This window comes from Dasypus novemcinctus, chromosome 28 (assembly GCF_030445035.2).
Source record: "Dasypus novemcinctus isolate mDasNov1 chromosome 28, mDasNov1.1.hap2, whole genome shotgun sequence".
In the NCBI taxonomy this organism is placed as follows: Eukaryota; Metazoa; Chordata; class Mammalia; order Cingulata; family Dasypodidae; genus Dasypus; species Dasypus novemcinctus.
In genome coordinates, this window is record NC_080700.1 from 28,739,925 (window position 1) to 28,752,051 (window position 12,127).

At 38.9% G+C, this 12,127-nt stretch overlaps 1 protein-coding gene across 3 annotated transcripts in view; it reads left to right on the plus strand.

The window, feature by feature from the left end:
• Positions 1–5,026, plus strand: part of TCP10L (t-complex 10 like) — a 58,065-nt gene extending 53,039 nt beyond the window's left edge. For all 3 annotated transcript variants that reach the window (XM_058289540.2, XM_058289539.2, XM_058289542.2), the window contains one exon: positions 400–5,026. In XM_058289540.2, the coding sequence (XP_058145523.1) occupies positions 400–589 (190 nt within the window). In that variant the 3' untranslated portion in view covers positions 590–5,026. The remainder of the gene's footprint in view (positions 1–399) is intronic.
• The last annotated feature ends 7,101 nt before the right edge of the window (positions 5,027–12,127 follow it).

Here is a 12,127-nt window from a genome sequence, read left to right on the forward strand (position 1 = left end):
AGTTTTCCTCACAGTAGTTAAGATAGTCTACATGACCACTGGGGCCATTTTTCTTAAATGGGTACTATCACGTTCAGGTCATTCCCTGTGTAAAATCCTTCAGTGTCTCCTCTGGGCTTTAAAAGAAAACTTTTAGCACAGGACTTGAGGCTCTTCACGGATGGACCTGATGGACCTTTCTAGCCATATCTGCTGTCATTCTCCGACCTACCTTTTCTCAGCGGTGCTGAGTTCCTGACCACACCCAGTGCCACCTTGTGCCTATGCTGCCTTTACCCCTTGACCCTCTTGTCCATGAGTTGGAAGATGAGTGGTCATGCCACTCACCCTGAGTTGCTTCCCTATTTTCGCATCAGCTACTGCTCAGCCCGTCTTACAAAGATGTTTCTCCTCTACCAGGAATGGTGACAAAACCATTGTGTTCAGCAATGGGCAGAAAGAAATCCACACGGCCCAGTTCAAGAGGAGAGAATACCCCGATGGCTCTGTCAAGACGGTGTATTGTAATGGATGTCAGGAAACCAAGTATGCCTCTGGGAGGGTCAAGGTCAAAGATGAGGCTGGAAACATCATCCTGGACAAGAATTAGGTCATCTCTCTGAATGCGTGAAATTGCAATGACATTTCCTTTTGCTAGAACAGAAACCCAAAAAAATTCAATAATAAGCTTTTCCAGATGATGGAGACTTGCACAAAATTTTAGGACTCCCCAAGTCACTTAGAAATTGTGGAGCAAAAGATACCCTCTTCTTGGGCTCCCTGTTTAGGAAAAAGTGGTCAGAATCAACACCACTCAGAGAAGATGAAACTCACAAAAGAATGGTTTTCGGTACCCCTTGCTTATCTCAGGAATCCATTCGACCATATGCCGAATGTCGGTGGCCAGAGAGCAAAGCCTGTTGCTATGCAGGAAAACTGCTCTTGACAGTGAACTTACATGGTTCTGGGTTCTTCTTACTCTCTTGAGCTTTTTTCCTTGGCCCACTTGAGGTGTCGCTCAATTACAGTTACATAAGTTTAGTCTGATGGCTTCCCCACGTGATCTTCTAGGCCCCACAGCCAGGTCCTTGCTGGGCCAAATGATGTGAAGACTCAGGTCCAGTCACAAGTGAACCTAAGGGGAGAATGACCCAAAGTTAGAATAATGTAGTTACTACTCCCCGAAGGTAAGTTGCCATCTGAAACTCTTGGTTTTTTAATACCGATGTAAAAACAATGACCAGTTGTTAACTTCTTTTGTTGTTTTGTAGGCAGCCTAGTAGCAAGTTGACATTCAAGTGAGGTGTATATTAAAATATGGAGCCCCCAAAACATACGAAGGAACAATTTCTTGAAAATCTTACCACAAGATGTATATTTATGTACTTTTTTCCATATGTACTCAATTTTATGTGAAGGAAATGTAATATCATATTATCGTGCCTGTAATTATTTGAGTCCTAAAAATATATTGTGCATACTTTAGTGTAGTCCTCAATGTGTTGGTAATGCTATTTACAGTAATCCAAGAGTAATGTGCCAACTTGGCTTTGAAGGGAAAAAAGAGTCTATCTGTAATTACGATGGATAGAGGCCTTTTCTTTTTAGCCAAATGCAAAAATGAAGTGAGGCCATTCGTCAGATAAAACTAGCAAAAAAAAAAACAAAACCCATTATTGAAAAGCTGCTTTTCAATGGACTGAACAAAAAGGACTTGCTTATTGCTTCGATTATTTTGGAATTAGCTTATCCTGAGAATAGTCATTAAAGCAAATGAAACAAAACACTGCTGTACTGAGTAAATTGACTTCTGATTTTCTTGTGGAAGATCAGGGAAAGAAACCAACATAAGATTTTATCAGTAAACCATGTTCAACGTCAAATAACCTGCCTCGCAGTTTTCATGAAATATGCTCTGCGGTATGCTCTAGAATAGTCATGACGTTGTGTGAAATCTGTAATCAAAATAAAGTGAATTCAATATGAGCATTCAGCTTAAAGCACTATGGCGGAGTGCACATTCTGCCATATTGGAATTCAGTACAAGGTAATAGAAACACCATTTCCTACCGAATTCCAAAAAGCCAGAAGTTAAGTCTAGTGCTTCCTCACACGCTCCTTGGATGGGTCTCTCACTGGAGGTGCAATCTAATTATAAGGAGAAAATTAATTTCGAAGAGGATGTACATATAGCAACAGGTTTGTTTTTTTAAGATTTATTTTTTGTTTCTCTCCCCTCCTCCCCCCAGTTGTCTGCTTTCTGTGTCCATTTGCTGTGTGTTCTTCAGTGTCTGCTTGCATTCTTGTCAGCAGCACCAAGAATCTGTGTCTCTTTTTGTTGCGCCATCTTGCAATGTCAGCTCTCTGTGTATGTGGCCCCACTCCTGGGCAGGCTGCACTTTCTTTTGCTCTGGGCAGCTCTCCTTGCAGGGCACACTCCTTGCGCACGGGGCTCCCCTATGCAGGGGACACGCCTGTATGTCACTGCACTCCTTCGTGCATCAGCACTGCGCATGGGCCAGCTTCACCACACAGGTCAGGAGGCCCTGGGTTTGAACCTCGGACCTCCCATGTGGTAGGCGGATGCTCTATCCATTGAGCCAAATCTGCTTCCCAATATAGCCACATGTTTTAACCTCAGGTACTATTTCTGAAATGCACATTTATTTGATCAGCCCTCCTCCCTTGACTGCTTAAAGCCCCTTCAGTAGCTCCATGTTTTCCTAAAGAAGAAGTTCCATCTTCAGAGCACGGCACACAAGTTTCCTAGTGATCTGGCCCCAGCCTGCCTCTCGGGGCTCTCCCCTTACCTTACCACAGCCCCACAACTGAGCACCTTGGTGGACAGGCTTGGCCAAGGAGAAGACATTCCTTTCAGTGTCCATCTCAGTCACCAGCTGTGTCCTTCAGAAGCCACTGTGGCCATTGCTCCTTCTGGAAAGCCTTCCCTGACCCATCCATCCCACCTCTGGATGAGCTTTTCCAGTTGCCCCCTTGAGCCCCTCACACAATCTCCTGGAACTGACCAAACTATATACTGATGACCTCTTTGTGTATCGCCCTGCCACAGCCCAGAGTGACTTGGTGGTGCCTTATTCCCCTACAACTCTCCAATCACTAGAAATAGGGCCCGGCAGGTTATGGAGACTAGGTCAGGAATAGCTGATAGCATAGAGAGGCTTGTTATCAACTCTCATTATGGTCGGTCCTTAAATATCAGAGGAGTTTCGAACAAGGAGGACTATACTCGCAAAAATGAATACGTGGTTTCATGCTCAGTTTCTTAAATTCAAATTTGACACTGACTTTTCTTGAGCATTTTTACACATTGGCTCGAATTAGCTTAAATTTCCTTAAGTAATCAAAAATGCAATTATAGATGTAGTATTGGCTGATTCTTTTGAACTAATACCTTACATAAAAGATGAAACAAAGAAAACAATTACCCTTCTTTTTACATACTTATACCTTGAACCTATTCTATAGCATTAGTAATTTTTTCCTAGAATTGCTATCATAGTGATTTTGATATCCTTTATCATTCTGGATTTTTTGCAGTAATTTTTTATTTCTTGCCCTACCTTAAAAATAACAAACTTTTCATTAGATGAGCTGGGGGTATGAGAATAGTGCTAGTTACTTGGTCATTTCTCTCATGATGGTTAAAACATTTTTTTAAAAAAATCAGAGCAGTTGTAGGTTTACAGAAAATTTATTCAGAAAGTACAGTTTCCATATACAGTACCCCCACAGTTTTCTGTATTAACAAATTTGCCTTAGTGTGGTACATTTGTTACAATTGGTGTAACAATATGATTCTATTAACTACAGTTCATAGTTTACATTAGGGGTCACTTTTGCATTGTATAGTTATATAGTTTTTTAAAAAACTTTTATTCTGGCTACATGCCCATTTCTGTTACACCACGTTCAAGTAGACAACTCAGTGTTATTAATTACATTCACAATGTTGTGCTACCATCACCGCCATCTATTGCCAAAACTTTTCCACCACCTCAAACAGAAACTCTGTACCATTAATGCCCCGTATCCCAGTCCCTGGTAACCCATATTCCAGTTCTGATGCTATGAATTTGCATATTCTAATTATTTCATATAAGTGAGATCATACAATATATGTCTTTTTACATCTAAATTATTTCACTCAACATATGTCTGCAAGATTCATCCATGTTGCTGCATGTATCAGAACTTCATTCCTTTTTCCATCTGAATAATATTCCGTCATATGTGCCACATTTTATTTACCCATTCTTCCATTGTTGGACACTTGGGCTGCTTCCACCTGTTATGCAATTGTGAATAATGCTGCTATGAACATCGGTGTGTAAATATCTAAGTCCCTGCTTTCAATTCTTTTGGGTCTATACCTAGAAGTCACACATTGCTTTAAATATAAGTCACTGGTCATTGTACTAAACTTTTTACAATTAAACTTGACCTGATACATTAGCATTTTTACACCAATACAGCACATAAAAGTTTCCGTTTTTTTGCAACTCAGGATCAGGATCACGATATGGCTTTCATTGTCTGCGTGTGATCCATTCTCCATTAAAAAAATATTTAAAAATCACATTTCACTACTGCGTTGGGTGCATATATTAATATTATATATGAAAACATTTTCTTCCACCTAAAAATTCATTTTTTCTTCTGATTTTAAAAGAAATGAAAACGTTTTCATGGGCCCCTAAAGTATTGTGGACTCTGGACACTGTGCCTCATTTGCCTTGCCTGGGATGGCTCCTTATAAATTTGATTAGCCTTACCTAACCTACTGTCCTGTCATTAGGAAATATTAACACGGCTGTTAGAATTATAAGAAATGCAAGCATTCTTTACTGGGGCTTCAGAAAAATCAGTGAGATCCCTAAAAGTTTCATGCAACAGAGAGGGTAGTGGGCTGGTGGGAAACTCCTCTGGGACCCCTGGCACTAATTGCTTTTCTGCTCTTGGCTCAGTGCTCACTTTTTGCTGGGCTACTTGTCTTTCTCATGGCTCTGAGTTCCTTATCTGCTTTTACCCTAGTATATATTTATTTTTCATAAACTTATTGTCAGTAGAAGGAATAAAACTACATTCCCTACTTATTTATTAAAAAAAATAAAATTAAATGAGTCATTTATTTTTGTACTGTCTTTTGTATTAACTTTTATCTTTTGAATTCACAGATGACTTTATTTTAATTAACCGCAGTTTTGTTGTTTTTCATTATTCGTTGATTCTCGAGTTGCCAAAAGGTACTCAAAAATTGGTTCTTTGGTCCTTTTACCACCTCTCCCGATATCTGTGAAAGAATCCTTGCTTACTGGAAACAAATATCATGTGGCAAACTGATCCTGCTTTTTCCTGCTTTTTCAGAGATGGCATCTGCTGCTCTCCAAGGAATCCGGGGTCCTTTTAGGGGAGAAGGGTTTTAAAGTGGAAATCTGGCCAGTACAGGAGCTGGGGGGTGAGTTCCTACAGCCATCTGTAGTGGGAATACAGGTCCACAGCACAACAGAACCTTCCACCAAATGATCCCTTTATTGTACGGAATAAGGAGTCCATCCATAAGGGGAAAATCTCCTTGTTGTACATAAATCAAAAGAACAGCAGAAGAAGTCCCATCAGGGCTGGTCTCCTGGGGTGGCCGAAAACTGCTTTGGTTTAGCTCCAAGCATGGCAACTCTGCACACCCCATTTCATGCCAGAGACCCATCTATGGTGTCTGAGCGTGGATTTTACCCAGCTCCTGGGGGAGGGGGCTCTGCCACTGAGGATTCTGGTTCCTTTAAGCACCTGCGGCTGCTTGTTCCCAGTTTCGGGTTTCAGGTCTGACAGGGTTTTCATTAGAATAAACATCTCCCCCAGGTTGTGGAATGGCACACAATGGAAAAGGAGGTGGGTGTAGGTGAGTTCTGGGTGATGGCCCCTTAACAGGCGCGTTAGTCAGCCAAAGGCGTGCTTATCCAAAATACCAGAAATTGGTTGGTTTTTATAAAGGGTATTTATTTGGATAGAAGCTTACAATTACAAGGCCATAAAGCTTGTTACTTCCCTCACCAAAGTCTTTTCATGTGTTGGAGAAAGATGGCTGCTGACGTCTGCGAGGGTTCAGGCTTCCTGGGTTCCTCCCTTCTAGGCTCTTGCTTCTCTCTGGGCTCAGGTCCTCTCTTCCTGGGGCTTGCTTCTCTTTCCTCTCTGAGCTTACTTCCCAGAACTCCAGTGTAAGGCTTCAACATCAGACTCCAACATCAAAACTCCAACATCAAAATCCCTCCAACTCTGTCCTTTGCCATGCCTTTTGTCTGTGAGTCCCCACCCTGGGAACTCAATGCCCTAAGGACATGACCCAATCAAAGCCCTAATCATAACTTAATCAGGCCTAGGTACAGACCAGATTACAAACATAATCCAATATCTATTTTTGGAATTTATACCCATATCAAACTGCTACAACAGGTGTCTGTGACTTTCCTAACAGGTACCCTGAAAATTAAGGTTGTGTGAAAATGCTCTTGCTCCTGTTATTATGACAAAGAGCCTGGAAAGATATTTCTTGTTAAGGTTATGAATTTATACTGATGTTTGTTTGTTTTACATTATAATATACTGTTTTGCTCTACCCTATTTTTCTTAAATAGCTCTCATATCCACTGGGATTGTCTTTTAAAATGACACCCACTAGTCTCAAATTCCCCTTCTCTCAGTACAAGGGGTATATGAGGGACATGGAGAAATGTCTATTCCACTCCCACCCCCTACCCCCAAGCCCCCTCCTATGGGATGCACCTTGGTACTGCCTTTTTGTTCCTGACAGCTGTTGCAAATTATTGTACCAGGAGCTTTCACAGTCTCCCAGGTGTGTGGTCCAGTTTGCCTGACCCCTTGTCCTAGTTTTAAACAAGATGGAGGGAGAAGTTGAGAGGGGGCCAAGGAGACTGCTTTTCAAAAACCTATGTGATTCAACATGAGTTTTTAAAAATACTTATATTAAAACAACGTTATTACTCAGAGTTTTTGTTGGTGTTTTCTTCATGTTTTTATGTTTAGAAACTCAAGATTTGTACTGGTTTTCTAAGAACTGCTCTAACAAATAACCACAAATGCAGCAGCTTCAAACAGCACAAATGCATTATTTTACAGCTCTGTAAGTCAGAAATCTAAAATGTGCTGGCAAGATTGTGTTCCTTCTTGAAGTTTAAGGGGAGAATCCATTGCTTTTCTTTTTTAAAATTTTTTTTTCTTTTTAAGAAAAAGATTACATAAATGTTATATAAAAATATAGGGGATTCCCATATGCTCTGCTTGCTATACCTCCCACATTTTTCCACATTAACATCCTTCATTAGTGTGGTACATTCATTACAATTGATGAAAACATTTTGGCGCCCTGCCACTAAGTATGGATTATAGTTTACATGTAGTTTATACTCTCTCCCACACAATTTTGTAGGTTATGGCAAGGTATATTATGGCCTGTATCTGTCATTGTAATGCCATTTAGGACAATTCTCAAGTCCTGAATATGCTCCCATATTTCACCTGTTTTTCCCTCTCCCTGCCCTCAGAACCTCTGGTGGCCACTGCCTCCACATCTATAATATAATTCCTCCATTGTTAGAATCACAATTATTCTATAGTAGAATTACCAGTAAGTCTACTTTAGTCCATAATTCATTACCCGCTCCTGAGGATTCTGGGATGGTGATGGCCACTCCACCTCTAATTGAGAGGGGGCTTTGATCCCACGGGGCAGATGAATGGGACTCTCTTGCTTGCAGTTGTAGACTCTCTCAGTTCCTTGGGATGGTTGTTGTCCATCCTCATCTCCTTTTTAGTTGTCCTGTGTGAGTCCAATGAACTGAAGTGTAGGCGTTGCAAGTCTGTTGAGATCCAGAGTCTAACTGGCAGATGGACACCCCAAAGATTTTAGTTTCTTGGATGTACACCTATCAACCCTAGTACTAATTATTAGGTTCAAATAGAATGGTCAGAAGAGCCATGTTTAGGGAAACCACAACTGAGTCCAACTCTGCCACATGGGGGAGTATAAGTTCCAAAGTAAGGTCAACTGGCAAAGCACCAAACTCCTGAGCTATCTGGCTTGACTATAGTGTCTGGATGTTTCCAGAACCCTCACAAGCCCCACAATTTGAGGTAGTATTTACTTTGGTAGTCAATGAGATCCTGCTGAGACATACAGAAGTGTAACTTCTGGAATGACACCCTCAGTCACTTTGAAGTCTCCTAGCCATATAAACTCATTTATTTTTACCTTTTCCCCACCCAGTTGCATTGCTAGTCGGTGCTTGGTAGTAATCCCTTGGTGCCAGGGAGGCTCATCCCTGGGAGTCATGTCCCATGCTGGAGGGAAGGCAATGCATTTAAATGCTGAGTTTGGCTCAGACAGAGGCCACATTTGAGCAGTAAGGAGGATATCAGGAGGTAACTCTTAGGCACCCTATAACACTAGGCAAAGTTTCAATTCCAAGGGTAAATGTTCATAAGCACAGTCATCAATATTAAAGGCCCATCAATGGACCATCCTCCTTCACTAGTCATTGCCCCTGTACTCAGGGGATTCTTGCTGTTCCATTAACCACCTGTGTTCTTTGGCTCATGGTTCCTTCCTCCATCTTTAAAGCCAACAGCATAGAATCTTCAAATCTCTCTTCTGATCACTACTTTGTCCTCACATCTCTTTCTCTAACTCTCTTGTGTCCTCCCTCTTTTTTTTTTGGTATGACCCTTGTGATTATATTGAAGCCAGCTGATATTCCAGGATAACATCCCCATCTCAGTATCCTTTAACTTAAATCATATATGTAAATCCCCTTTTGCCAAGTAAGATAACATAGTCACACATTCTGGAAATTATGATGTGGGTATCTTTAGGGAGCTGTTATCCTGCCAACTGCAATATTCATTGTGAAAGAATATAATTCAACAATACCCTTTCTCCATAGTCCAAATTTCCATGCAAGTTTCTGATAAAGTGTGGTGAATATAGGAAAAAATATATTTTTTCCTTTCAAAAAGTTCTCTAGCCCTTTCCTCAGAAATCAAGTCCATGTGTTGTCACTAGGATTCACAACTGCAGCCCATGTGGGTCCTTTCACCTCCCTTCCTTCAGCAGTCTCTTCCTCTCACCCAGACTGCTGTCCATTCCTTCTTCATCAGTCCCAGTGGTCACACCTTGCAGAGTTATGATAACCAGTAAAGGTTTTATGGAAAGAAATCACAACATTAGATGAATAATTTTGGGGAAAAATTTAACTCAAACCAGGCTCATAATAGCAGTGCTGAAGTAGGAATATGATAGTTTTCAACTCAAAAGACTGGTTTTAAGATTTCAGCTCTGCCACAAAATGTGACCTTGGGCAACTTACTTAACCCCTCAATCCCATTTTTTTTTTTTTTGGTCGTAAAATGGGGATACTTATCTCAAGTGTTTATTTACATAAATAATTATTCTCTGTAGGGAAAATAAATGTAGCCCTTGCTTTTTAAAAATGAACTTGTTTCAAGCTTTAAGCCTCCCTTAAGAGTGTATATATTTTGCAAAGATTTAAATAAAAATTTGGCATAGGTAGGTCTCTGAAAAAAATTCTACCACCAAATTGAAAAAGTCTGGATATTTCACTAGTTTTCCTATTATAGCTGAAGCAGACATATTCTGAGAATGGCTAAGCTGAGAACCAACTGTACTGCTGATGTGATTTTTCAGGGTAAATTTTGGTTTCCAGTGCTAAATATGTGTCCAATAGATCCAAAAAAGTCATTGACTTTCAAAATTATAAAATGACAGAAAAAGATTGGGGAAAAAAATTTAAATTGGTAAGACTTACTTTCATGATCCTTTTTAAATATGTTGTCCTATTTGTTTACCTCTTTATATGATTATGACTCGCTATCTCTGACACTGCTTGCTCTCTTATCACATTTATTCTCTTGTCTCCTTTGATTTGTTCCCACAATTTGCTGCAACTTTCACCTCCCTTAATAGCAATGGCATGTCTCCTTTATTACAGGTAAAGGATTTATAAACTTGCTTTTAGTAGTATGAACCAAAGGCATGAACAAGTAGGATTTGATTTAGAGTTATCATTTATTTTTGTCTTTGTTTCTCTTCCATTTTAATAAGGATATTTCAGGGCAAATAGTTAAATTATTATAGTTCTGACATTTTTTAACCTTTCAAAATGTAAAGAAAAATAAGATCCAAGTAAATATGTTTTTGAAACATTAAAATTTGACTTGTGTGAAAGACCTGGCATGAGGGCTATGGACAATGTTTTGTAAAAGTGCAACATATTTTATTGCAACCTACAAGAATTGTATAAATCCTTAGAGATCAATCTTTAAGTTTTTTTTGAAACAAAAATCTTCCTAAATATCTCTGGGACTAATTCACACTGCATTTAATATTCAACAGCAGGAAAATCCACAATGGCAAGTACTACTGCCCCTAAATCCAGGATTTCAATTCTTTTCATTCTTCTTTATGGCCTAGAAAATGGTCTTGGTATTTGTTTCTGTGGGCACTGGAAAAGAATATGTATTCTGTTGGTGAAGAGTTTCTATAAGTGTTGGTTACATCCTGTTAATTGACGGTGTCATTGAGTTTTCCTATATCCTTGCTAATTTTATGTCTAGGTCTATCAATTATGGAGAGAGAGATGTTGAAGTCTCCAACTATAATTGTACATTTGTCTATTTCTTCTTCCAGTGATATCTATTTTTGCTTCATATTTTGCCGCTGTGTTGTCTGGCACATACATATTTAGGATTGCTATGTCTTATTGGTGGATTCACCTTTTTATAATATAAAATACTTTTCTGTCTCTGCTCTCTCTTTACTCTGAATTCCACATTATCTGATATAAATATTGCCATTCTTCCTTTCATTTGATTAATGTTTGCATGCTCTATCTTTTTCATTCTTTTACTTTCAACTTGCCTGTGTCAATATATTTGAGGTGAGCTTCTTGTAGACAGCATATAGTCATGTTTTTAAACCCACATATATGACAGCATATAGTCATGTTTTTAAACCCACTCTCCCATCTGTTTGGGTTGGTGTATTTAGACTATTTACATTTAGTGCAATTATCTATATGCCAGGGCTTACATCTGTCATTTTATGTTTCTATTTTTTCTGGGGTTGTTTGTTTGCTTTGTTCTCTGCCTTCCTTTGGGCTATTTGCACAATTTTCAGAATTCAATTTTTCTTTGTCGATAGAGTTTATAGTTTTAAATGGTTGCTCTAGATATTCCAACATATATATGTAACTCATTGCAGTCTACTACTATTGTTTCACCAGTTCAATTGAAGTATAAGACACTTACTTCCTTTCACATCCCTTTACTCTCCCCCATTTCTAATTAAGTTGTCTTTATTTCCTCTATAATACTTTTAGAACCATATTAGATGGTGATATAATTTTTGCTTCAATAGTCAAATGTATTTTATTTTATTTTATTATTATTATTTATTTTTAAAGAAGCTTTAGATTATATAAACATTGCATAGAAAATGTAGGGGATTCCCATATGCCCTACTCCCTCTCCCCTCCACTTTCACACATTAACATCATCCTTTATTAGCATGGTACATTTGTTACAACTGATGAATACATATTGAATCATTACTATTAAATGGGAACTATAGTTTACATCATAGTTTCCACTGTCTTGCACAATTTTGTAGGTTGTTACAAATTATATAATTATATAATGACCTGTATCTGTCTTTGCAATGTCATGCAATACAATTCCAATGTCTGAAATGCTCCCTATATTACACTTATTCTTCTCTCTTCCTTCCGTTAGGACCTCTGGTGGTCACAGCCTTTATATCAATGATAAAATCTCTTCCATTGGTAGAATAATAAGTTATAGTAGCATAATAATAATTCTACTTTAGTCCATTGTTCATTAAGCAGAATGGGCATCATCCTAAAATCCTTGAGATTGGGCAAATGTATTTTAGAAGACTCTGGAGGAGGTGGAGAATCTGTATTTACTCATATTTTTGTTTATCATGTTCTTTCTTCTTTAATGTTCCAAGATTCCTTGTTTTATCATTTCCCTTTTATTTAAAAAACTTCTTTAACCATTCTTTTAGGGTAAGTCTACA